Below are 27,685 nucleotides of genomic sequence, written 5' to 3'. Positions count from 1 at the left end.
TTCAGCTTCCTCCCCTCCCCCTCTCCCCCCCCCCGCACCCTTGCCTTTGATGATTCATTTTCCCCCAGTGGCAGCGGGGGCAGCGCCGGCGGCGGGAGACCCCAGCGCGGGGCGGTGAGTTTGGGTCTCTGGGAAGGGTCTGCGTGTGCTCTGTGGGGCGGGGGAGGCGCCAGGGCTGTGAGGGGGCCGCTTCCCAGAGCGCGGGGGGCCCGTGAGGAACCGCGCCCGGGGTCCGGCAGAGTGCGGGGCCGCCGCGGGCAGGGCGGGGGCGGCCGTCGGGGCGCTGACAGCGGCGGGCGCAGCGGGGACCCGCGGGCGGAGGGGCGGCCGCGGGCGGGGCCGGGCCCCGGGGCCGGGGGCGGTGGGGGCCGCGCGGGGCAGGGGCGTGCGGCGGCGCCGGCGCGCGGAGAACGCCAGGGGGCAGCAGCGGGCGCGGGGGCGGCGCCGCCCGGTCCGGAGCCGGTACCGCTCCCCTTCCGCCGGCCCGGCCCGGCCTCTTGCGCCGGGAGTTTCGGCCGGTTCCAGTAGTTCGCTTCTGGGTTGGTGGTTTTAGTGACCCTCTCGATCTTGCCTCGGTTCGATGGAGTGGCCGGACTAGGTTGCCTTGGGAGTTTTTTCGGGTTTTTTGGTGGTTTTTGGTTGGGTTTTTGGGTTTTTTGTGTGATTTTTCACTGGAGGATACATGCCGTTGGGGAAGGGGTGAAAGGCACGTCATTATTCAACATTTGTATCTGAAACTTTCAAGTGAAGTTACCTTTAAGACGTTACTCGGGAACGCGAGGAGCGGTGAGTGAGGGAGAGTCCGTGGTGTTCTGTCGGGGTGTGTCACAGGCAGTGTGAGAACCTCAAGTGCACAACTTTGTGGAGTTTTCTGGTGCGTTGAATTCAGTGCAGACGAACATGTCTCAGGACAAGACGACAGTCTTAATTTGTGCCGGGGGAGGTTTAGGTTGGACATCAAGAAGAATTTCTTCACAGGAGGGTTGATTAGACGTTGGAATGGGCTGCTCAGGGAGGTGGTGGAGTCATCGTCCTGGAGGTGTTTAAGGAAAGACTGGACGTGGCAGTTAATGCCATAGTCTGGTTGAAAGGGTGGTGTTCAGTCACAGATTGGACTCGATGATCTCAGAGGTCTTTCCCAACCTGATTGATTCTGTGATATGAGATGGCAACCTGATCAGTGTTTAATGGAGTAACTATAAATACATACTGGCAGGTTTTTATCAATGAGATTAAAATGTATTGTAAGATAAGTTCTCACGGAGCCGTGCCTTGTTTCCATAATCTGACTACTATAACTATGGATGCAGCTGCTTCAATTTTCATTAATACTGAACTTTTCTCTTCAGTTCTTTGCTTTCTTCCTTGCAAGTAATAATGTTGGAGGAAATCAAGGCTTACTTGGTTGAAAAGTTGGATGTTTCTTTATTGGCGGTTTTCTCATTAGGACCAGATAGACGCAGACATCTCTGCTTTATACCCACTGGTGCTCACAAACTGGAAATTCAGACTTATTTAAAGCAATTGCTTAATGTATTGCATATAAAGTGAATGAGTGGGATGATGTATTCTGGTGTACTCAGTAACAGGACTGATTAGGGCTCCTGAATGCTTTTTTTGCTCTGTTAGCACTCTCCTGTTGCAGGACTACACTTCCCAGTATGCCCTTCGCTGCAAACAGCACATGCTTCAAGGCAACAGACGGTTGCTCAATTCAGCCCGGTAATTGTAAGGTGTGATACTCCTGTGCCAAACCAGAGCTGTGCTTTGAGGATGCAAAGAAGTCCCAACTTAAGTACTCCTGACCACTTCCCTGACCTTGTGTGTTCCCCCTGCCCCATAACATCCACTAGGGTTGGGGCCAGGCAGGTTCCGATTTGTCTGGTGACTCCCCTGATTCGGTGACCAAATCGTTGGGGTCGCTCGGCTCTGCATTTGTTTTGCTGGAGCAGAGGGAGGATGGTGTGGAAATGGGCACAAGCCGGGGGGGGCAGCAGCAGCACTTTTGGAGTTACAGTGGTTTGGAGTCTTCATTCAACTGTTTGATTCAGCCGTGTTGAGGCTGCCCTGAACTGAACCTGAACCTGTGTAAGTCACACTATTAACACACAGAGTTAATTTGGGTTATGGAGAGGTCCAGAGATCGCTGGAATTGGTGGAAATGTTTGTGTGAATTGGCAAGTGGGAGGAAGGAGCTCTCCCTCCTGGAAGCAGCGAGCTTTTATATTGTCTCTGTGATTGCCGAATGCTGGAGTTTTGCAGTGACTTGGGAGAATTACACAGGCTTTGGGGTGCTGTGCTCAGCCTCACCCTGAGAAAGCACCCAGTGGAGGACATGGTAGGGCAGAGGAGAAGGGGCAGGAGCTGCTGAAGTGTAATTCACTCTCTGACACTCATTTTTGTGCTGGTACTGGATTGCTTCTGTGCCTGTACTATACTTGGATTAGTATCCAAATTGACACAAAAATCATGTGGCTGCACGAGAGAAAAGGGGAATGTACAGGCTGAGCTATTGGTGAGAGACTGGAGCCTGGGTTTGGGTCAGTTTTGGATCCAGATGTGCTGTCCCAAACCTGGGGACATCCTGGGGCTGCAGTTCTGCAACAGTCTGGACTGACCTGAGTCCGTTTTGACAGAATCTTACAGCCTCCCAATGCCACTATTAATCCATGTCCAGTTCTGCCCTGAGCTTACTCACAGCACTTACTAGCTGAACAGAAACACTCTAAAACCTTTTCTGGTGATCCAGTTTACTGAACCAAACACAGTAACCAAAGTAAGACCTGAGACTGTTTTGAATAGCTCCTTAGAGCTGTGCAGGTTTTCCTTCAGCTTGGATTTTCATCAGTCATCTTCATTCTGGTGATCCCACAGGAAAACTAGTTGCACAGTTTTGCTTTGCTTCCCAAATTCAAAGGTCTGTTACTTTTTGTCGGGCTATTAATGATGAAACCTGTGTCTTTTCTCTTGGTACTTCTGATTTGTCCAGAAGAGCTGAGGCTGCATTTTTGGGGTTTTTTTTGCAGAGGTGTTTTTTGGGGTATTTTGAGTGGGGTTTTTTTTGTTGTTTTTTGGTTGTTGGGATTTTTGTGTGTGTGTCTTATGTTGGCTTTAGGTCACTGTATTGTTGAGGAAAACTTTCTTGCAGCTATTGTTAATTAAAAAAAAAAAACAAAACCAACAAACAACAAAAAAAGGCAAGACAAAATGAAGGTGTTTGAGTTCTTAAAAATAATTCTAAAAAATCCGTAAACTATATTTTAAAGGAGGTCTGTTGCCTGTCTGTGCTAATTGTGTTTGTGCTTCAGTTGTTGAATGCTGCTTCTGAATGTTACTGACATGCAAATAATGCTCAGGTGTTAGTAGATTTAATAAATTTATAACCAAGTAAATGAAAATCAAGTTTTGATTTTTTAAGAGTACTGTTGCAGTGAAATGCCAGATACCTCAGTGAGAGGTACCAAATGCAATTGAGCTATATCTTGGCATTTGAGGAAATGTGCCTGTCAGACTAGCATAATAGAATTGTTAAAGGCAGTGTAATTTAAAGAGTAGTGGTGTTTATTAATAAAGAGTTAAAACAGCAGTGTGGTCATTTATATTGAGATACAAAAGGTCCCTTGGAAGCTCTAATTGTGCTGGTAAACTTCACAGTTACAGGTAAACCTGAAGTCCTAAATGGTCCAGGTGTTGTGTTTGATTTTGATGGCAGAGCTCTGTAGTAAGAGTTTGAAAGTATGTGGTGGTGTAAGTATATCTGAGTTTGTTTGAATGGGAAGGTCGTGTTCATCTCTGCCTTTTCTCCCTCAGTTCCTAAAGGACTTGTTTGTATGAACCTGATGTAGAAAGCGGTGAGAACAAATCACGTGGGAAGACCTATTAAGTACCACATGGTGGTGGTTAGTGGTTCATCTCTTGCTCCCTTTCAGGTTTTCTGTTGGCATTAGCAGCTGTGATATTCACGGGGAAAGGAATCCTGGCTGTTGTTTCTGCCTTTTGGTGTCGTGTGGAAAGCAGTTTTTGGGTACTGGGAGAAGGAGTCACAGAATGCGTCAGGTTGGAAGGGACCTCAGTGGGTCCTCTGGCCCAACGTCCCTGCTCCAGCAGGGCCATCCCAGAGCCCAGGGCACAGGATTGTGTCCAGATAGATCCTGAATATCTCCAGTGAGGGACACTCCACACTCTCTCTGGGCAATCTGTCCCAGTGCTTGTTCACACACACAGTGAAGTGTTCAGATGGAACTTCTGTGTGTCTGTTTCTGCCCATTGCTTCTTGTCCTGTTGACTAGAGGCTGAAGAAGCACACTTGCAGTCTTCAAGTTTGTCATTTGGCTGACAATAGAAAATAGAGGCAGCAATAGATGGAGACAAAGGTTTTCTTGCTCATTAGGCTGATGACCCCAAACAAGTAATGATTTTTCACCGGAATTTAGCTATACATCACTAAATTACCTGATTTTGCTTGAGGAGGACTCATGTTGCTGTCTATATCAATCTGTTTTGGTGCAGAACAAAATATTTTTCCTAATGTTTCGTATAGTTTGAGTATCATTTTGTGGTCACGTTGCTTCTTACCTTGGCAGTGGTATCTTCCTTGTCATTGCTGTTACTGGTTAAGCAGAAGTGTGTTAGCACAGACAGTGCTCACCCTGGCAAAGTGCCCTTGTGAGAGATGGGAGAGCACCTTTCCTTCGGCCCACCGTGGCTGCTGGACCTGGTGATTGTCGGAAGGCACCACAGGAAGCTTTTCCCCCAGACTGCTGGATACGATACAGGATTCATCTGTGCTCAGACTTCATGGGAATTTCATTCACCTGTGCTGCTCTTGAGCTGTAGCACAGCGCAGCATGGAATTCAGTCCTGGTGTACACAGAAAGACACCAAGATTGAATTTCGTGCAAGTCTTTAATGTGGTTTCTGTTTTAATGCTTTTCATTACCAGTGTTACAAAACATGGCGGAATGAGGGTTAATTAGAGTATATAGACCTGTAAAATTAATAGATTGAGAAGTAAGAAAAGCAGCGTTTGGGAGCGGGTTTGTCATTAAGTGTTTACATCAGACTCAGTCAGTGGCAGATCTTCACAGAGTTGGTCTTCTGACAGAAGTTCAGGTGGGATGCTTAACAAGCAAGTTTAAGGGAGTTTGGTTGTTTTTGAGGTTTTGTTGGGTTTTGGGTTTCTTTTTTTAAAGAAATATATTATCATAAACTTACATGTGTATGTTATCAGGCAAGCTCTGTGAATTAAAAAAAGTCTATCCAAGGGTGTTTTGGAGATAGTTTTTAAAAAGGGCTGGGTCTGCCTATAGTTGAATGAATAGAATTAATCTTGAGGTTAAATAAAATCTCTTCTGTTACTGGCAGCAAGAAAATTCTTTGTCCACTGACAGGATCTCTATTTTTTTCTTGATATTGATGCAGTAACTGTGCCAGATTTGCTCAGTGTGATTCTGTTACACGTTGTTGATAGTCTTTACTGCCCTTCTGTAACAATTTGTAAAAGATTCTAAAACCTGTCAGTTTCTGGGTGATGCGTTCTAGTAAGATATTTGAACCAGTGCATCTGTTAATATACAATACTCTTGTCTTTACTGTGTTTCCCTGATTACCTCAGTCTTCTGCATCTTTGTAAATAACTTAATTACAAATCATCTGGCCATAAACATTTCTTTAGGTAGCTGGATCACATAGGTGTCTTACAGAAATCTAGTCATTTACTATCTGTACCTGTTAAAAAGCAGAATTTCTACAAAAGACAGTATTTCAAACATCTGTTAGTTTGTTGTGACTTTCTTCTACCAGTTTGAAATGTGTGTTACAATGGCCTGTTACCAGCTGTGAGCAGAGCATTGATTTTTTTTTTTATAATGACAGTAAAGTAAAAAGGCACAATTTATTTCTTTGTGAGGAGGCAGTAGGGAGGAGGGTGAATTAAAATCAAGTGAATGAATTACTAAGGTATAAATGCAATTGTAAAAGAATTGTGTAAATCAGATCTTTTCCAGCAAGTTGTACAGAGTGAGACACAACTGTGCACAAAAACATTATTAGCTTTCTTATCATTATTTATGCAAAAGACATTGAGGCTCCAGACAAAAACTAGCATGTGCTTTGCTAGATACTTATGTACTGTAAAATTTCAACTCTACTTTTGACCCCACTTAGTACTGGCATGTTGGACCAGGTGTGTTGTGACTGGTTTGTTTTGTAATAAGGAGCAGTAAGAATAGTAGCCTGGGTCCTCTAGGTCATCATTTAGGGTTTCTTGAGCTCTGATTTTTGATTAAAGATTTAACATCTTTCCCCTAACCCCATTCCAAAAATGTCTGTTTTCTAGTTGGGTTTTTTCCTTTGTTTTTCTAAACTCATCTTCAATTCTTGGAGGACACTTGTAAAATGGTCTTTGCTATAGAGTTCCCAATAGGTTATGGGGTTTACGTATTAGGAGATACATATTCAATTAAGATTCTATTTGAAAATACTCTGGGTCCGGAATCACACAGCTCTGGGCATGTTTATCCATGTGTGTGTATGCCTGTACAGATATATCCATGGGTATAGTCCAGCTCTTAAAAATGAGCTGTCATTAGCCATTTATCAGCTTTAGAATTCTGTCCTTGCTGCCGGATGCCGTTGTAAGCTGTGGGACAGTACTTCACCTGTGCACAGTTCCGTGTGCTGGTGCTAACGAACGGCTTTTCTTTCTTCCTAATGGAAATGCAGATTGCCATCTTTCCTCCCACCTTTCCCCACTTTCTCTTTGTCAGGGGAACAGGTGGGGATGTGTTTCAGCTTTCTTTTACTATTGTTATTAGTGTTGGGGTATTATTATTATTTTTTGTTAAACTCTGTGTCTTGAAAACAGTTTACCAGTAAGTTCTAATCATGTTTATGTTTTACTTCCTGTAGGAATTGGAACTGAATTTATTCATCCACTTCTCCAAGCCTTTTGAAAAGTGACTAAATGCAACTGAGTCAGATTGTCTGTGGGTATGAAGTGGCTGGGAGAATCCAAGAACATGGTAGTGAATGGCCGGAGAAGTGGAAGCAAGTCATCTAATGACCACACACAGACCAAATTGCAGCATGCAGGAAAGGAGAATCCAAAGACGGGCAAAAATGGAGTTGAGAGAAGATCAAGCAGATGTATGTACATGTTTCTGCTGCTTAGTGCTATGATCCACTTCCTAGTTTGCAAGCCAGGCTTCTGTCTTACCTTAGTTCACAAGTGAGGTCTGCAGTTAGCATAGAGCTAACATCAGAAATATTAGTTATGTATGTATTTTCTGGGTATCTTAACTCTCTTCAGGAATACAGATCTCTTCAGATCAGTTTAAAAGTCAAGAATAACTGGGTGCAAATTAATTTTGAACTGTTGTAATTATAAAATACATGATTGGCGCTAAGTGACAAATAGTATGATTTGATGTGGATAACATAATTTGAAGTACTTGGCCAACTTTCAGTGAGTACACTTGTAGAAGTAAACTCCATTGTTTAGTCAAGTCACTTACCTCAATAGCCATTCTGCAGTGGTTTCAAGGAATATGGGTTCTTATTTTTGCTATTGGTCTGGGATAAAATGCAAATTAAAGTCCTTTTTTCAGATGTTCTTTAAAGTCCTTTATTCTGCTTCTCCAGGTATTTCATCATCTTCTTCAACTGTTCTGTATTTTTTGCTCCCAGCCTGTGTGTTTGTCTGTCCCCAAATGTAGCTGGGCTCTATAATGTCCCTTAATTGATATCTAATTTGTGTTCTCTTATTTGCAGGTAGTGGTGCTTCAGGATTTGAGGGTCAAAGTCGTTACGTGCCTTCCTCTGGAATGTCTGCCAAGGAACTCTGTGAAAATGATGACCTAGCAACTAGTTTGGTTCTTGATCCCTATTTAGGTTTTCAGACACACAAAATGAATACTAGGTAACTTGTCTTTATTTTTCTAGAAAAGAATTCATCTTAGTTGGTGTAAATCAGCAAAACCATGGAATTTTGTGCATGTTTTAAGAAAGTGAAAGAATACAAATTTGTGAGTAGCTTCTACCTTTAAAACAGTGTTGCATGTGAGTCTGGAACTCAGCACCACAAATGCAGCCTCTCACAGTGCTCCATGGTAGGACTTTGCTTTAGTCTCACGTATTTGTGCTGTAGAGCAGGTTGGTAATAGGCACCATTTTCTAGCTTAAACAATTAACTAATTGTAAATTTGAAACCACTAGTCATTTGAAATATTTCAAAGGCAGAAGCCAGTGTTTGGTAACTTTTCTGTTTGTTCCACGTGCCTGGATGATTTTTTTTTTTCCTTCTTACTCCTAAACATCAGAAGAAAGATGTAGCTCCTGAGCAGTTCAGTGTTGGCACTACTTGATCTGAAGTTGTTGCAGCCCCTTGCTGAAGGAGTTGCTACTCAGACATGTCTGTATGGATAAGATAAATGAATGTGCTAGCTGGAAACTTGCTTACCAGAGTTGCACCTACTTTTGCTCTGTTACACATCTGTCTGAATGCTTTGGTTGTGAATTCTGTGTGGTCCCAGGGTTTAGCTGTTTGTGCTTCTCCCTCTGTCATAGATGTGCCACTGATGATAACTTGTGTTCTGTAGGTCTGTCTTAAGCTTGTTTGCATACAAGATCTGTATTGATAGCTCAGTGGGGAAACTATATATAAACTATAAGTTTCTAAGGACAGGAATTGCGTGCTTACTGCTGTGCAATAATAAGAGCTGGAGTTTCCAGGCAGCACATCATGTGAAACAGACTCTCAGCCCTTCCAGCTGTTGCTGTGACTCTTTTTGAAGGACAGTTCACCTGTGCAGCACAGTCACATACACACTATATCAGTTAAGCAAATTGTACGTATGCAACAAACTGATTGATTCAGATGTGACTGCTAGATGAAATGGTGTTGTCATGTTACAGAAACAGTTGGTGTAGCCTGACAGCATCAGCTGCACGTGAAATTGCAGCATGTGGTCCTGATAACTGTAAATACTTACCCCAGAGCGATCTTTCCTTTTTGCTGGAAAGTGCAACATCCACCTCTAAGAAGGATGTTTGGAGTTTTTCCTGTTCCCACCCCGCAGTTGGTTACAGTAGCAAATTGTCCAAATAGATATTCTTACAGTTAATTTTCAAGTGTCTTTGTATTTTCATCAGTTAATCAAGCTAAGAATATATGCTGAAAGGAATTTTTTGGTTTGTTGCATGAATGATAGTCTGCAGGTTATTCACAGGTTGTTAGTTCTTACACTTTTTCAATGGAAATAAAGTAGTCATTGTTTAATAGTTGGAGAAGCTACTTTGAGAATTTGTTTTTTATGTTGATAGGTTGTCAACTAAAATACTTCTTTAATTACTATTTTGAAACAAAAGGCTACACGAAGGCCATCATCATGTATTTCTTCCTTTCTCAGACTTGGAGAACAGTTACAGGCAGTCTTCAAGTTAATAATCTTGGACCACTATGGGAAATACTTAGGCGAGGCTTACAACTCCTACCAGATGCACACCTTCTGCCTCTGTCATATTGTCCCATTGAGAAAGTTTCTAATGTTGTAATAACTGAAGTCTGGGCATCAATATAGTTCTTCTTTATCTTTTTGGTGCAGAGGACGCCTGCTTGGTACTGCGGCTGTGATGCTTAGATTATCTTTTTCCATGTAGTAAACTTAAGTCTTTCTAGAGCCCCTGAGGGCTCTAGAGCTCCTTTCTGTTGTTTCAGTGGCTTTGAGGGATGGTGGGGGGAAAGCAGGTGTGTAAAAACAATACTACTTCCAAAATGCCAGGTGCTAGTACCCAAATATTATGATGTAGTAGAAATGAAGATTTGCAGCTTATGTTTGGGCATCTTCTGCTTCCATGCCGTGGAGTCATAAAGGTTACATTGTTGGTGTATGGAGGTGTGCTTGAAATGAAGCAGCCAGTTATGGTGGCAAGCAGAGATTTCCTGTTCCTTTGTTGGGATTCATTTGAAGCTGCCCTATGAACGGTGAACGAACGGTGTCTGTGCCACCGTTCTACTGTGCTCTATTGGAAACATGTCAGAGGTTTGTATTTTTGCAGCCCATTGTAAGTTGATGGGCACTTACTGAAGTTCTACTTCCCTTTACCTCTGGAAGCCAGGTCTTTATTTTTGTATGCATGAGTGTCTTCTCTGTAAGCACTTTTTCTATTTAATTCTTTCAGTTGAAGAGTTTGTAAATTTGATTTGTCCAGAATATATCGATAGAAGAAAAAAAAACCTTCATAATAAAGTATCTAGATTGATGTCAAAATGTCCTTGTTTTCCATCTTCTGTACATTGAGTTAATAATCTTATCGTAGGGTGGTGACAAGAACAGGACTGTTACTTTACTTGCTGGGTTTCTGTGTTTTGGTTTGGAGGTTTTTTCTGGGTGCATAAAAATAAAGTCCTGCAGTTTGTGAATGCCCACTATCTTGGGAATTGGCTCTATAAACTGTCAAGTCAGGAATGTCTGAAAGAGCTGAAGACTGTTTCTTAAAAGCTTACAAGTGAATCCCCTAATGTGTTTGTACAGTGTTCCTCTGAAATGTTTCCTTGTCGCTAGGGATTTGACCGACAGTATATATAAAATGTAGCTCTGGAAATGTCCTCAGTGGCCTTACCCAAAAGTATTTTTTTTCATCCTCTTGGATTTCCAAGAGAAAGCAGGTTGTTTTCAGAGCTTCCAACCCTCTTTACAGGCCCAGTTGTCATTCTTTCATCAAATTCGTAGCTCTTACCTCAACAGAATAGTGTCTTAGCAGTTAATAAAAGAAACTCCATGTCTTAGCAAGTATGTCCTTGTCAAGTATTGCTGTTCCAAGATGTTTTATAGCTTCTTGAACAAATCCGGTTATATCAGCCTTTGTTTGTTTGTTGTAGTAAAAACAGAAGTCATTTTGCGAGCTACACTTCCCGGGCTGAAGGTTGACAAACACTAGAGATTAAAACAGATACTTGTAAAATGCCAAGTGAATTCTTGCCTGTCTTACAATCTCTTATTTTTGAGTGTTTTTCCCTAGGCTGAGAACTGAATCTTGTAGTCACATGCTTTAGTGGCTAATCTGCTCTTTATACTATCTCCCATACAAAGGTGTTACTGTTTAAACCTTAAGCCAGACTCCTGATCCTTTTGCTGCTGTTACCAGTCAGTGTTGTTTCCTGGTTCCCTGAAGCATCATGCTAGGGAATACTGAGAGCATTTCCAATGTGTCTCTAAATTTGTCTCTAAAATTTGTGGTTTAGGAAGTCACTTATGTCGTGGTCTTTTAGCTGCTTTTAGTGGAGTTACAAACAGATGTGTGATGTGGGTGGTTTTGTCTCGTTACATGGGACTAAAGGACTAACTTCAAGAATTTCCATGTTTTCCGTTGGAAAGCTTGACTGCTTGGGGATGATGTACAGGAAGCTGGTTTTCTCAGCACTGCCCCAACAGCAGTCACTGACTTAAGTGACTGAACTTGACAAGGTACATCACTCTTCATCCCTTAGAGTCACCACCAGGCAGTAGAGACAAAAAGCACAAAGCAGTTCCATGTCATTGCATTTATGAGCCTGTGCTGAATCTCCTCTGCATTCTTTAACTCATTTCAATATAATAATTCAAGAGTTCAGTATTCATCTTGAGTGAGGTCTGGAGGCTGAAAAAGTGATGTGGGTTCTGGTAAATAAGGTTATGTGGCCATACAGTTCAGCTTCAGTGTTGTGGTGCTTTGGAGATACTGGATTAGAGATACACAACTCTTATGTAGTGATAACCTGTTTCAAAGTGAAGATTTCACATTCTTCAGACCCCAGTGTCTGTGTACTTCATGAAATTGCTTTGTTTGAGTTTTGCATAAAATCTGATTTTTTCCTTTTTTTCTAGATTTTACTGATAGCTTAATTGAGTTGAGTCCTTTACCTTGCTCCTGGTTGTCTCTCTTCACACAGTGACTACACTGGAATCATTTTGCTGTTCCAAAATGTTTTGGATTTAAAAAAAAAATCACAAAAAAAACCCCACCCTTAACAACCATGCCCTGCCCCTCAACCCAACACCCACCACCTTACTTTTACACTTTTCTTATTTGCACTTTTAGCTTCAACAAGAAGTGTTGTTGCATCTTCAAAACATGGAGTGGCTTGCATCCAGTGGTCATGTTAACTGCTAAATTAAATTTACCATGTGGAGTGTCAGAATAGGATTAGAGGACGGTGTTAGGTTGTTGGTTTGGGGGGTTTCTTGTGTCCCCCATACGTATTTTTTAAAAGTACTTTATTGTTAATCATATTAAGGAGAAGAAAATTGTGTGTCTTAGAATTTTCTTTATTTCCATTCTCAGCTATATTGGAGTTTTGAGCACACTGGTGTGTATTTAGTGTTGGTTCAAGAAGTTTAGGTAATGTGGATTACTTTCTTCATTGAAAGTGCTGCTTTTAAATTCGGCCTTTAAAGAGCTTGAAGTCTTTTTTTTTGTATGAAAACACTGGCAGTAAAAGCAGAACAAGTTGATCATAACTTGTATAACTAGCTTTGAGGAAAAAATACACTACAGGGTTGGGCAGGGAGGAAGCCAAAATATATGTTAATTAAGTAAGTTGTTTATGCTTATTTTAAATAGATGATTTTCAACTCTTGTTCTGATGTCTTGAATGCTTAACAGGCTTGCAGTTTTACCTTTTGTGCTCAATCTCTGGTACCAGTGAACAAAAACTTGCTGTTTTCCAGAGCTACTAATATAGAAATACCATCCAGACAAGGTGCCTGTTGTTAAAAGGCTAATGGGTTGATAAAGTTTTGATAAATTCACTCTTCTTGATGTTCCCTAGTCAAAAGTTAAGAAACAAGGTTTGGAAGTAAAACTCTTTGTCGTGCACTGGTATGCTGTATGGAGTTTCATACTGGATCTCTTGCAGGATCAGTTTTGGTCCTTTTTGTTCAAACTCACTGCTCTCAGTGACTGAGACTGAGAAGGTACTGTGCTTCTGAACTTACCAGAAACTCTCCTTTAACTTCCTTTATAGGCAAGCATCTCACTGAACCTTTGGCTTTATACCTTGGAGTTCCAAGAGTCTTTAAGTACTCCTGAGGTAAGAGAAACTTGAGAGAGAAAGAGCTTTACTTCCCCAAGCCATTTTCCGTCTTCCTTGTTGAGACCTTGTCAGTTTGCCCTTAACTGGGATGATATCATCTTCTATCTGATTTTGAAACTGCAGTAGCCACAGCTTTATCAGATCTTGATAACTAGGAAAAAATAAGTATTTTCAAGGGAAGTGTGAAAAGTTTCTGTTCTGCAGGTTGTCAGGAAGAAGGGCTGATGATATCTTTAAAGACACTGTCATAGCTGAGGTTTTCATTCTTTGCTCACTTTTAACACCTGACTGTCTTGCAGCAGACTTCATGTCCCATGAGACCTGACCTGTGAAGCTGCTCGTAGGGTGGCTCAAGGAGTCTGTGCCTGTGAGCAGATTCAAACACCATTGTGTCTTGTTCAGTTTCCATGATTGAATTTAATGAAGGTACTGTTCAGAGGAGGAAACCAAAACTCTGGATAAACAATTCTGATTTTAATTGCCTCTGTTCAGAGACTGGGTTGGCTGGTTTGTTCTGTTTGTTTCCTTGTGCTTTCTCTATCTCTTTTCTTTGAACTAGTCTCTTGTTATACTGATTCTTAAAAGTCAGTTTCTTTGGCTCATTTTATATGTATATATTTAGCTGTGGGGCCTTTTCAGGCTCTTTTCATGATGGAGCTCAGAAACAGTTCTGTAGACTCTTCCAGCACATGTGTAGGTTTTTTGGGGTTTTTTTTTAATGTCGTGTATAAATGTGGAAGCTCTGTTAACACCAAAATGGTAGAATGTAAGGTTGCTTCTCAAAAAATTGGCTTTCTGGTTGCAAAAAAATAATAAATAAATTAATTATACTCCTGGGAGAAGTGAATCTATCAGCAGACTCAAATTCTTGAGGAACACTGGACTTCTAGGCTTTCTTGGCTTCTTCAGTGTCTCAAATGGGAAGGCACCTTTTTTAAAGTATATATGGAGATACACCTGTGAAAGACTGAAGCTTTCATGAGGAGTCTGGACTGTAGTAGTCTGAATTTGCTTCATACAAACTTCGTATGCTTTCAGTGCAATTTACATGTGCTGTTGATCTGTGAACAGCCCTCTAACTCAGGCACAGTGTGCACAATGTCATTCTGTTTCATCTGTTTGGGAACCCTTGGAGTGAAATATTGAACATAATGTTGGTTTCCAGCATCTTTCCACGCACTTGTGGATACTTCTTGCTTATTTGGATTCCTTTTTATCTTTTCTCATGACCTCTGTCTTCTCACTAGGTAAGAGCAACATTTTGGTAGAGGTGCTGAATAGAGTCCTTGGTATTAATTTTGAAACCCCTGGGTGCAGAGAGTCATGTTCTTTGAAAAACCCAGTTCCTGTTGAAATGCCTACCACACAGTCCAGCATTCATCTGACCTTGTAACATCTTGGGAGTTCTGCAATCTCTTCATCCCTTTCTTGTTTCCAGCTGTCTTTTTGGCCTTTGCAGGGCTTGGGCATACACTATTTTACTTCCTAGGAATGGAGTTACAGAACTTTCTGCTAATCACTTAAATGAATCCCACCAGCAGTGTGGTACCTGAGACAAGAACTTGCTGAATGTGATCCATGGAGGTGTGCCAGTGACTTTCAAGGTCTGGGCCGGGTTCCAAGCTACCAAAGGTAGCTGGTTAGGTAGACACTGAGTCTGAGAATGTGTTGTGAAAGTCCTAAAATGCGAGCACTTGGGGCTGTAAGATGTGCTTTGAATTGCTAGAAAACGTAGGGTGTTGATTGTTTTTCTGCAGGTCTTGAGAGCCACTGTTAAGCATCTGGCCTTCTTTTCTTCCTTCTTTTCGACACTGGTGGTTCAGTTGGGATCAAGCTTCTTGGTGATAAATAATTATAATGTTCTCTATCAGTACATACATTGCCTGTCTGAGGTGCTAATGCAATTTCAAATGTGATGGCTTTCCATCCATCTTTGCTCCTGCAGGTCACTTAGCTGAAAAATTATTTCAACATGTAAAATACAGTGTAATGGAGAGGGCAGTCACTTATGTAGCCCACAAGAAAAGACATAGCTGAAGACCAATTTTATCTGTAAATCCTGTGGGTTTTTCCCTCGTGTATGTTTGCAGATAGAGGTGTAAGTGATACATTACCCTTTCACGTTTGTGCAAATTGGTGAGCTCTCTACTTCTGGTGTAAGTGCAGTTGGCTCCTTGCTGGAAAAGTTTCTGCTTGAAAGTGAAAGTGAGTGCAAGTCATGTTCTGAAACTAGTCAGGTTCAGTTCAGGCTATATGATTTTAAATTATCTTCATGTATGAAGAAGCTTTGTGAGTTATGACAGTCAAATCTGGGCAAAGTCTTTCTGGTTTGGGGAGAGCAGAAATATTCATGTGTGACTGGCAAGTTGAGGAAGACATTGGTGTGCTGGGGAACAAAAATAATTATGTCATCTCTAGTCTGAGGGGAGGTTTCTTGCATGATAGGGTCTCATCAGCTTGTTAAGTAGTTAGTTTTTTGGGATGACGATACAAGTATATTCTTTATTAAAGAACTTGATTTGAAACTTCATGGCATGGTGTGTGCTGCTGTTGTAAGCAGGCAGCTGTTTCTGGCCGATTCCTGCTGTCTTGTTCCATGTCATATCTCAGCCAGCAGAGAAATGAGCCTGATGTCTGCTCAGAACTCCTTACTGTGCCATGTCTTCTGAAAGCCCACAGGTTTATGCTGATAAATTTTGCTGGATTCAAAAAGATCTAAAAGGATGCTTAGTTGTTACGTGACAAGGAAGTCTTTCGCATGGACATTTGAGAGATTTATAAAACCAGTAGCATGGAATGCTGATAACCTGCAGAAGGTGAATCTGCACTTAGGAAATCTGTCTTCATTGTATCAGGAGCGTAAATACAGCTTCTTCCTTCTAAGGAAGGAAATTGAATCCTTATCCTTGTTACTTACTTCTGATTAGACTCTTAGTATTTTTCAAAGGGAAACAAAATCAGGAGGTAACACTTTTTTGTTTCCTTTATACAAGTTGCATGGAAGAAGCAAGTCTTATGTGGTCGTTAAAAAGAAGTTTAGCAACTTCAGCAACATTCAGCATTCTGAGGTGACAATAAGCCAGTTCATGTGGCAATTTACAAAACAGGGTATCAGTGAGGAAGTTGATTAGGTTTCCTTCCATCAACTTCAAGAATTTTTTTCTCCCCTTGTTAACTTTGGTAATGAAATACAGATTTCATTTGGCAAGTAAAAGGAAATAAAATCAGCATAGTAATGCACTTCCAGCAGCAAGTAACGGGGCTTACACATTTGCTCAGAAGCTCATTGTTTGTTTAGCACTTTTGTCATATGCTCTGTAAGCAAAACATCTCAGTTGTAAAAAGAGTTGCAGAAAACTGTTTCTCATGATCCTGGGAAATTTTTATCTTTGTGAAGAGTCCCTTGGGGTGTGGCATACATTTAAGAATACTCACACCCCACCTCTGCCCCAAAGCAGAGCATATGTGGGTATGTGCTCAGTCAAAGGCAATTTTTAGGGATTTGGCAAAATCTCTAAGTGCTGCTTTCTCTTGGTAGTTTTGCAGCTTAAAAATGGAGCTTCTGATTCTGGTAGTCATGCAGGTTTTTTCTGTTGCTTTTTCCCCACTGAAGATATGAAGGGTAGCTTTTCTTAAATCTCAGGCTTTGGGAAGAAGGCAGAATTCTCTGCTAATGTACAGGTGTTTGTTTTCATATTTACATGCCCAAGATTTCCTGTTTGGGGGAAAAAAATCTTAAAATTGCACTAAGTTGTGGAACCTTAACCTTCCACAGATGTAGCATCTGCCATGTGTTAGCATTTGTAGATAATTCTTGTGTGGTCATTAAGAGCTGTACTTTATATGAATGCACATGTTAAGTTTGCAATCTTCATAAACTCATGTAATGAATTTATCAATATAAAAATGCTTTGGGTTTGGTAAAAGTTGGTCAGTGTCTTTATGCAGGAAGTTAAACATTTATATGGGTAGCAAAAGAATTGTGTGCTGTGAGTAACTGAAGAAGAATTGAGAATGACTGATGGTGGACTGGAATAGCTTTATTTTTTTATTTCAGATTTCGACCTATTAAAGGAAGGCAAGAAGAACTCAAAGAGGTGATTGAACGTTTTAAGAAAGATGAGCACTTAGAAAAAGCCTTCAAGTCCTTGACGTCAGGTGACTGGGCCCGGCACTATTTTCTTAACAAGAACAAAATGCAGGAAAGGTTGTTCAAGGAACATGTAGGTGGATTTGTAATTAATGTGCTTTTTCAGATGATTGAAAGGCAAAAAAATGTAAAAATTCCTTAAAAACATAGCAATAGTAATACAATCAAGTGCTGTGTTATATGTTTGTTGTTTCTTAAGAGAAACTTCCTTTGTTTTTTAAAGCCTAATTAGACACACCCTTTTTTTTTTCTTTTCTTTTTTTTTTTTTTCTTTTGATAACTTGCATTGACTTTTACTAATAGAGTGTAGAAAGGAAGGGGTTTTTTCCCCTTCATTGTTTCTTTGCATTGTGATTTGGTTGGGGTTTTTGTTTTTGGGGGGAGTTTTGGGGTTTTAGGTTTTTATTTTACTTAGAGCTGTTTTAAATCAAATTGGATGATAAAGGAAGATAAAAGGAAAAGGGAATAATAGCCTTGTTACCTCAAAATACCCCAGTTATTATGGGTATAGGGGCTTTCTGTGGGAGTGTTATTCCTCCTCCACTTCCCACACCCCAAATCTATTTTGTAAGTAGCATAAAGGTTTTTGGTTCTCAAAGTTGAAAGGAAAAAAAAGAAAAAAAAATGCTTCTTCAGGAATGAGTCTATTGCTTCCAAGCACAGCCAAAAGGAATTTGGCCTACTTTAAAATGCTTCAAATCTAGCAATGCAAGAAAGAGTTAGCAGAATAAGTTCTGCTTTGCTAAAGTGGTTTTTAGAGTAACACAATCACACCTCAACTAAAAAAAAAAAGGTTCAACAGTCCCTTAATTCAGCATCTAGGTTTGTTGCAGAAGTAATACCTTTTTTCAGAATATCAGATAATAAAATGGATTCCTATAGATTTTTAGATCTCAATGGTTCTTAAAGATACAAGAAGATTTCTTGGATGCAACTATTCTGTGATTTTAAGAAAAAAGTTATCCATTTTCATTAGTTGAACCAATTCTGTACCAGCTATCTTTACTTTTCTTAAACTCTTTGGATAATCACATTACCTGTGTGAAGATTCCTGCAAGTCACGGTGAAGATATAAGATCAACATAATATGTATAGTTTTAAAATATAGAAATATTATAAAAGGTATAGGAACCCATTTCAGCAGACAGTATCCCACTCCAGTATCCATTTCGTGTATGCTTTTGTACAGTTCACTTTCATTATTTATATAAGAAGCTCCTCACTGCTTTGGTTTTGCATGTAACAGACAAGTACTGGGCTTTTTCATTGCAGGTATTTATTTATTTACGAATGTTTGCAACTGACAGTGGGTTTGAGATACTGCCATGTAATCGGTATTCTTCAGAGCAAAATGGAGCCAAAATCGTTGCAACAAAAGAATGGTAAATACAGTTTAGTATTGCATTCTGTTCCTGGCAATTATTTTAAAGAATCTATGAAAATATACTAAAAAGTGTGATTTAGAATTAAAACTGCAACCACTGAAATAGATAGTTTTGTATTGTTACTTGCAAACTGAATTTTCTCTCTGTTTTTGCTAAGTACTTAATACAGGATCCATGCCTCTGGAAGATACTCCTTTGTATATTTGGGTCTATGCATATAGTGTTCATTATACTTTTTTTTTTTAATCTTGTTTTCAGACAGATAATTGTTATTTCATACTCAAGAGTTGTTAGCCTTCCATGAGAAACATGACATTATGACATATTGGGCAGACTTGTTACACAGCAAATAATTGTGGGGGAAATTACTTTTTTGCCTTTTTTTAAAGGGGTGTTATTTGCATATTTTGATTGTGCAAGATAAATCCCTCCTGGTAACACAAGTCTGGGACCCCAGCGTATTTCCCCATCTTATTTTGGCACATCTGAGTTTCATTATGAGCCTGTGTGTGGCAGCACCAGCAGATTCTGGCTTAATTCAGATTTAATGTAGACACCAATTGTATGAGCTTTGCCTTGTGGCAGTACCATTCATACCAGCACACCTGAGGTGAGGAGATGAGATTATGTTCACACTGGGATTGAGTGGCTGGATGCCCTGCTGGTGACAGCACAACCTCCACGTGTTGTAGAGGAGGCTTTAAACAGGCTAAAAGGCCATTTTTGGCTCTTCGTGACCAGAGCTGAAAGTTCTGCAGTCATGATACAACCCAAAAACTACTGACTGAGGGTTTTTTTCCTTGGGTTTTTTGTTTGTTTGGGGGTTTGGGGGGTTTTATTTGGTTGGTTGGTTTATGGTTGGTTGGGTTGTATTTGTTTTTTGTTTGGTGGTGGTTTTTTGTTTTGGTTTGGTTTTTTAGTTGCTGGGGGTTTGTTTTGGTTTTGTTTTGCTGTTGTTGAATTCACCCCTTGGCTGATTCTTTGGGGTAGAAGTTTTGTATGTGTTGAAAATAGATTAACTTTTCATGCTCAAAATCTTGAGTAGCCCTGAGAAGTGAGCAAGACAGGAGGGCTGCATCTTAACCCTGCTGATACCTAGAAACCTGTCGAGACTCAAAGCTGATTAGAGTTCTTAGTGCTCTCTGTCACAGGAGAAATTTGCACTTAAAAGGCTTCGCTTCTAGTTCGTGTCCTTTGTGTACCTTTAGTGTCTCCATATTCATCTCTGTCGGAGTAATCCGGCCAAAATATGGGATGGCCACTCTGAAGAGCAGTGGAAACAACACCCATGTGAGAAAATGGAGAAACTCTGTGTTCCTCCTAGGCTGAGCATTCAGTGCTCTGCCCTGCTCTAGTCATGGTGGTACGTTGGTTGTCCATACACAAAGGCTTTGTGGTTTTGTTGATTCTTGTAGGTGTCATTCCCTCTCCTCACTCTATTTCAAAAACCAGCTTCATGGTGAAGAACTGCTCATGAGAGAGGAAAGCATCTTGCTTGAATTCCAGTCTTTGTTTGAGTCACTACTGGGCCTCATTTATAAAGCCATGGAGCTTTAAGAATTTTCATTATGCTGGGTTTTCCTGGCCACAGGAAGAAGTTTAGGAAACACAAGCAAGAGCAGCTGGAGGAAGTCAAAATTTCTCAAGTGGTGATGGGGAGGGAGTGTACACAAATGAAAAGATCTTGCTTTTGGTTTGAACAATTGCAGAAGCTGAAGTAATCAACTCTTGCAATTTCTTGCCTGCAGTCTCAGGAAATTGTAGAAACAATGGTGGTAATTGTTTCTGACGTCAGATTTGATGTAATTGATTCTATAACAACTTTTCTTTCTGTTAAATTATTTTATGATTCTGGCACGTGTAGTCTTATTTCTGATACTCTTTTTACATTAAAGGAAACGGAATGATAAAATAGAATTACTTGTGGGCTGTATTGCTGAACTATCAGAAATGGAAGAAAACATGCTGCTGAGACATGGGGAAAATGACTTCAGTGTCATGTATTCCACACGAAAAAACTGTGCACAACTGTGGCTTGGTCCGGCTGCATTTATCAATCATGGTGAGTAGTGAGTATAGGAGGCATGTTGAAGGGCATAAGGAATTCTGAAGTGTTGTATGTGAGCCAAACAGCAAAGAAACGTGGAGAAAAATGTTTGAATCTGGCATACTGTATTACAGTAGGACAAAATCATGTTAAGATTTTCCCAGCCACAGCTGATCAGCTGTGAAACTCGGAGAAGGCTCTAGGAAGTGATGCCTTCTTCCTTGAAAGAGACTTTGGAACTGGCAGCTAAATTAGTGGAGCACATTGTGGGTTACCTTGAATTCTTTGTGAGCTCAGTCAACAGTAACATATTTATTAGGTGAACTTCTTATGGCTGTTTACCTTTTGCACAGAAGCTTAGCTGATTGTGTTGTATTTGTCTGCCAAAAGAAAAGCAGGTAGGATTTAAAATGAAGTGTTCACCCTAGAGGGAAACTGGACATTTGTGTTAGCATAAGGAAGAGCTCAGAAACCCAGCTATACCAAAGCAGGAATCTTTTGATGTATGACTTTGTGCAGTACTAACCTAACTCCCAGTATTTAGTTGAGATTCTGCAGTCATTGAAGTCAAAGTGAATCCTTACTTTAGATATCTACAACTATTCATGTTTCAGGTCTTATCCACAGTTAATTGACTTTATCTTTTGGACCTTTTTCAGATTGCAGACCTAACTGTAAGGTAAGCAAGAAATTATAAATAAATAAATTACCCCACTTCTTATTTTTTGTCTTTCTGACTTTTCTTCCCCAACTGTTTTGCTTTTATTTCTTACTCAGATACTGTGCAGCCTTAATGATGAACCTTTTTTTTCCCCTTCCTGTCATCTCCTTCTCCAGTTTGTATCAACGGGCAGAGATACAGCATGTGTAAAAGCTCTAAGAGATATTGAACCTGGAGAAGAAATCTCTTGTTACTACGGAGATGGGTTTTTTGGAGAAAATAATGAATACTGCGAATGTTACACCTGTGAAAGGTATGCATGGATGTAAACAGCCCTCAAATGGAATCGGGCATATTCATGACCTATTTTGTGAAACTGGAAGTCCTTGATTATGAGTACTCAGATTTTTGGACACAAAATAATTGCTTCCTACCTATTTGCTACAATGATTTTTCTGTGTTGTTACAGAATAGTGATGATTCCTGAGAACTCTGTGCTTTCTTAATCTTTCGATTATCCATTCTGGAGATCAGCCCAAAATGAAACAGAACAAAACAGGGATATAGATTCTTTAAAATATTTGTACTGAATAAAGTAGAATTGGAAGGAAAAGCTTCTACAGGACCATTGGGAACTGATCCCCAACATTTGCTCTTCTTAGCACCTGATAAAGCAAATTCCATTAATGTTTTATTTGTGGACTTGAAGTTCCCTTCTGCTGGGAAGGGGCAAAGTAGTTTTTCACCCAGTGGTGTTAGAACTTGGGGGTTTGTGTGTTTGTAAATATCTACTGCTTTGGACAGTATTTGCTTCTCTCTGTTCATTACTCAGTATTTGTTTTTCACATGTGCTGTCCCAGCCTGTTTCTTCACAAAATCAGTTCCGTAGTTGTTTTTTGCCACGTTGAAACTTCTGTTCATTGTGAGCAGGGTGGCTCAGCATTATCTGAGACCTTCACTCAGTTCCAAGAGGAGAACTCACTGTTATGTTTGATCTAACTGTAGATCAAACTGAAGAAAAACCCCTATAAAGGACAAAATATTGCTCATATTGAGGAATAGCTTAGTGTACCTGCATATAAATAGTTTAATAATCCTACTTTCATTTTTATTGGCTACTTTGGTCACTAACAAATCTTGAAATTAAAGGGAAAATGCTCTGGTAAGGACCTACCTCCAAGCTCATGTGATGTTGGTAGGTCATTCCAAGTGAAGGGTGCAGTCACAGACTTGATCTCAAGAGCTGCTGGTAAGAATGTACTTCAGTCCTGGAGACTGTGAAGTGTTGAATAAATAGGCACCAGAATTGTTCTTCCATTGTTACATGGAGCAATGTGGGGTTTTTCTCAAGTTCTTTTCATCATTGATTTCAGTGCATGCTTTCTTTTTCAGGACAAACTAGTTTCGTGTGTCTGAACGTTTTCATTAACTTGTTGTTTTTGTCTTTTAAGTACATGGAAATGTTTGTTTTTGTTTTTTTTTTAATGCTGATGTTTGGGTAATTCTAACTGTAGGAATCTGCCTTTCAGTTACAAACTGTGGTAGAGGCAATCAAATATATAAGATTTTATTTTGGGGAGAGTTAGCAAGCACTCATTTTTTGCTTGTTTCAAGACTGTTGAGGCAACAGTCACTTTTTACAACACAAAAAAATCACATTTAAATGTCTTAATTTTAACTATGCTGTAAAGCGTGCAATGTTAAAATGCTGGGGTCTGAGGATCTGTGGGTATATTTGGAGCACTGGGAGATTTGGCGCAATACAATTTCTTTCAAGCCTCCAAAAGTCATCACCAGGAAAATTGGCATCTCTCTACATATGTCCATGAGCTCTTCCTAGGTGATGCTACTGTTCTTGCTGCCACCTGAGACATTTAGGCACCCAAGAGGACAGGTAGAAGACAGAACAGCCCACAGAATGCCGACTCTGTGGCTATTGGTGTCATTGATCCAGATACACCTGGGATCCAAACATCTGGATATGAAACTAAGCTCTAAGTTTACATGAAGATTTATTAATACCTTGTGTCATCTTTTTATTTGTAGACGTGGAACTGGTGCTTTTAAATCAAGAGTGGGATTGCCAGCACCTACTCCTGTGATTAACAGTAAATATGGACTGAGAGAAACAGACAAACGATTGAACAGACTTAAAAAATTGGGTGACAGCAGCAAGAATTCAGACAGCCAGTCTGTCAGCTCTAACACTGATGCAGATACCACTCAGGAAAAAGGTAATGCAAGTAAGTAAGGGGAAGAGCTTGGAGTCATTAAAGGCTTCACAAAAACATGGAAAACTTTCACAGTGATGGAATTCTGCTCTGGTGTTGAGATGTTTCTCACGTACTGGTCATTAAAACTAATTTATTCAGGAATCTGAAGGCAATTTAAACAGCAAATCCGTGGTTTTCCACAAGTGTTTGAAGAACAATAGGTCATATGTTCTTCTTTTGTTTCCTTTTTTTAATACCAAAAGCAAACATTTATAAACATGTCAGTTTAAGTCCTGCCAATAATTTCTGTATTTCAAAATACAGTAAACTACCACAAGCAGTAGTATGGTTTAGGAAAGAAAACTTACATAGTTTGAATTCTTAGGAAAATAATTTTTAAATAAATACTCTTAGTAGATATTATTAAACAAATAGTTGTTTCCTGTAGACGTCTTATAAATTGGGCAGCTCTTCCCTTTCCACATCCAGAATTTATAGTTCAGGCACCTCTTGTGCAGTGAAAGTGCACAGTTAGTAATTTCAGAGGAATTGGAAGGGATTTTTTCGTTTGTAGTTTTCCTGCAAGACTCTTCTCAGTGGAGTAGTGAGTATGATTTATTTGCTTTTCCCACTTCCCCCCCTCCACCACCCTAAGTATGGGCAAAATACAAATAAGTTAAATTTTGATTTAACTGGCAAACAGATTTGGAGCTATATAAAATACTGCAATTTATTTGTCTCCTGTTTGCTGCTGTGATATTAAAAAAACCAAAATATAAAAACCCAACCAACCAATAAGAAAAGATCCTTAAAAAATGTCCCCAGATCTTTTTATGGTCTCTAATTACCAGTATTTAGAGTAGCACCTCTGTTGAGCAGACAAAACTGGTTGGCACAACAGGCAGTAGTTTCACCTGAAACTGAAACCATTACATTAGATAAAGGTGTTTGGGATTTTTTTCTCCTATTTGAAGATAATACTAGATCATGCTGATCCTCAGTTTTTGCTGGAATAATACTCAGCAAAAGCTGTGGATGATGTGAAATAGCTTTTTCTTTTTAATTGGTAGAAGAAGAAATTCAGTAAAAACACAACTTGGTATACTGGGGGTAGTGAGGGGAAGTGTTCCTGGAAATATTGATGTACATGTGGCCTGTTTGGCAGTTCCCTTCATGTGTTGAGTTACAAGTTAAGCAGTCTCATTTCTTATTACATACTACCTATCCTGTCTCATGGATTTTTTTGAATTGCCCCAAATAAATGGAATAACTGCAGTATTTGGGAGTGGGAAATTCAGGATATAGCAGTGTCATAACAAAACTGCTTTTTTCTTTTTCAGCTAACAGAAAATCTTCAATTGGTGTAAAAAAGAACAGCAAAAATAGAACGTTAACCAGACAGTCTATATCAAGAATTCCAGCATCATCAAATTCTACCTCATCTAAACTAACTCATATAAATAATTCCAGGGTACCAAAGAGACTGAAAAAGCCTGCAAAGCCTTTACTTTCAAAGATAAAGTTGAGAAATCAGTGCAAGAGGCCAGAGCAAAAGAATGCTTCTCGAAAGCTTGAAATGGGAAATTTAGTTCTCAAAGAGCCTAAAGTAGTTTTGTATAAAAACTTGCCCATTAAAAAAGATAAAGAATTGGAGGGACCAGTCAAAGTTGCGGTCTCTAGCGGATGCTTAACGAGGCATGCAGCGAGAGAACATAAACTGAATTCTGTGAAAGGTGCTTATGAGCATGGTGATATTGCACCCTGCACATACATCACGAGGAGGTCAATGAGAACAAGGATGAGTTTGAAGGAGACCTCTGACACAAAGCTTGAACCAAATACATTGGATAGCTATAAGAGTAACTTGACTGGAACACAATCGGACATTGCAGAGCAGCAGTCTCGTGCGTTAAACACCAACGATGTGGCTCATGGACCATCACATAAAGGGGAGGGTCGGTGCCAGAAAAGTGATGCAGGCACATCAAAAAAGAAATCTCGACAAGGAAAGCTTGTGAAACCATCTTCAAAAACAGAGGAAACTGATACTATGCACAACACGCCTGTGAAGGATGAAGTACCAGATTTGATCAGTTCTCATTCAGAACTCGAAGAGAGGAATAACGTGGTGGACACACCTGTTGGCTTTAAAGACTGTATCCCTGGATCTGGTGGCTGCTCTGTAACAACTGACAATTTTAAAGCAAAAGACAGCTTTAGAACTGCAAAAAGTAAAAAGAAAAGACGAATCACGAGGTATGATGCACAACTTATCCTTGAAAATAGCTCTGGGATCCCTAAACTGACTCTTCGTAGGCGCCATGATAGCAGTAGCAAGGCAAATGATCAAGAGAGTGATGGAATGAGTTCTTCAAAAATAAGCATAAAATTAAGTAAAGACCATGAAAAAGATAATAATTTATATGTAGCAAAGCTAAATAATGGGTTTAACTCAGGATCAGGCAATAGTTCAACAAAGTTAAAAATACAGCTAAAACGAGAGGATGAAAACAGAGGGACATACCCAGAGGACCTTCATGAAAATGGTGTGTGTTGTAGTGAAACTCTCTCCCTTTTGGAGTCAAGAATGGAAGTAGATGATTATGGTCACTATGAAGAGGAAACAGCAGATGAATCTTCATCAGAAGAGGATGATGAAGAGGAAGATGACTATGATGATGAATTTGATGACTTTATTCCTCTTCCTCCAGCGAAGAGATTAAGGCTTATTGTTGGCAAGGATTCAATAGATATTGATATTTCTTCCAGGAGGAGAGAAGATCAGTCTTTAAGGCTCAATGCATAAGCTTATAGGTCTTAAACTGACCTGGATGTCATTTCTAAAAAAAAAAAATAAACTATTAAAAAAATAATAATAATTAAAAAAACCCAACAAAAATTCCATTTGATTATTCCTCAACTAAAGAACTTTCTGAAAAACTTAGTGGCAGCACTTCTTTATTCACCTATCAACGTAATATTGTAGAAAGTGTACAGCATACTGACTCTTCTTAAGTCTGATTTGTGCAGATTTTTATTGTACTTTTTAATAGCCTTCTTATGTGCAATTCCAAGTTAGAGGTAATGCTCTGTTGTAAAATAAAGGCTCAAGCAAAGTTACGAAATTGCATCAGATCTTTCCATGCAGGACAATGAGAATACAGTGTGGCTACAGAATTATTTTTGATCAGTAGGAGCGTTAGTTTGCTCTTACAGTATTTGACTAAACAATTTACAAAATCATAGTAGCAGCATATTAAGGTTTTCTAGTATATGTTAATATCACCAGCAATGATCTACAGCTTTCTGATTTATTTGCTAGATGGTTTTTCCCCCTTGGAGTTTGTCAGTTTTAACACTGTATGCTGTCCCAGACGTACTGTTTGTGGCCTTTGTTATAGTAGCAAACCGTTGGTTGGAAGTCAAATTGATTTCTTTAAAAAAAGAGGAAAAAAAATATTAAAAGGTGTTGACAATTTGCTGACTTTTTAGTACATTATATGTACAAGGGTAGCAGTATGCAGAATAAAGTTTGGATATGGTGTATTTATTGCTTGTTACGTAAATTAAACACCTTGTATTTAACACTTTTCAATACTTTTAGATAAAATTGTTCTTTGCAAGAATGATTGGTGCTTATTTTTTCAAGAATTTGCTGTGAAATAATGTGATTACGACGGGCAACATTTATCCAATGAACTGCGGCTATCCTAAATTGGTTCTTCATATTTTTCTGTTGCACTTGTAAAATGCTACAAGGAATTTAAAGAAAAATCTATTCACTTTAACTTATGATAGTTTTATCAAATTAAAAACAACTAAGTCACAGCTTTTGTTCTGTGGTAACCTATGATTTGTTTGTCTTTTAAGAACCAGTTGTAAAAGACTGAAAAAATATGTATATGTTGTAAATATTTGTGTGTTGTGAGAAATTTTGTCATAAGAAATTGAGATAACTTGCCAGAAGGGTTTTTAAGTTTAGAAATACATCCATGCCAATAAAATAGGAAACTGTAAACCTAGTTTTAAACTCTGCATCAGTTGGAGTTCTTTGCTCATACATAGTTCACTTAATACTTCAAAGTCTGCTTTATAACAATGAAGAGCATCAGGGCAATCTTTGGCTCTTTGGTTTTTAATAAAAGAATGTTAGGAAA

At 39.6% G+C, this 27,685-nt stretch overlaps 1 protein-coding gene across 8 annotated transcripts; it reads left to right on the top strand.

Moving 5' to 3' along the window:
• Positions 1–27,685, top strand: KMT5B (lysine methyltransferase 5B). 8 transcript variants are annotated; one of them, XM_066320996.1, is made up of 10 exons: positions 1–114; positions 6,910–7,146; positions 7,771–7,918; positions 17,130–17,295; positions 18,495–18,604; positions 20,503–20,669; positions 21,314–21,333; positions 21,492–21,628; positions 23,362–23,549; positions 24,869–27,685. In XM_066320996.1, exons 2-10 carry the CDS (start codon positions 6,993–6,995, stop codon positions 26,332–26,334), a joined length of 2,556 nt encoding a protein of 851 aa, XP_066177093.1. In that variant the 5' UTR covers positions 1–114; positions 6,910–6,992; the 3' UTR covers positions 26,335–27,685. The 8 variants fall into 8 exon arrangements, with proteins under 8 accessions (XP_066177093.1, XP_066177090.1, XP_066177095.1 ...); XM_066320993.1 differs by having other exon boundaries at positions 23,362–23,558; XM_066320995.1 differs by lacking the exon at positions 1–114 and adding an exon at positions 507–786 and having other exon boundaries at positions 23,362–23,558.

This window comes from Sylvia atricapilla, chromosome 6, assembly GCF_009819655.1.
Source record: "Sylvia atricapilla isolate bSylAtr1 chromosome 6, bSylAtr1.pri, whole genome shotgun sequence".
Taxonomy (NCBI): Eukaryota; Metazoa; Chordata; class Aves; order Passeriformes; family Sylviidae; genus Sylvia; species Sylvia atricapilla.
Note: the sequence above shows the minus strand (reverse complement) of the source record. Positions and strands in the feature narration are given on the sequence as shown.

Bases quoted from the DNA above. Each gene is read 5' to 3' on its own strand.
- KMT5B (XM_066320993.1), top strand. From the start codon at position 6,993: ATGAAGTGGCTGGGAGAATCCAAGAACATGGTAGTGAATGGCCGGAGA. The intron at 21,334-21,491 runs GTAAGCAAGAAA...CTCCTTCTCCAG, and splicing joins ATTGCAGACCTAACTGTAAG to TTTGTATCAACGGGCAGAGA. The intron at 21,629-23,361 runs GTATGCATGGAT...TTTTATTTGTAG, and splicing joins GAATGTTACACCTGTGAAAG to ACGTGGAACTGGTGCTTTTA.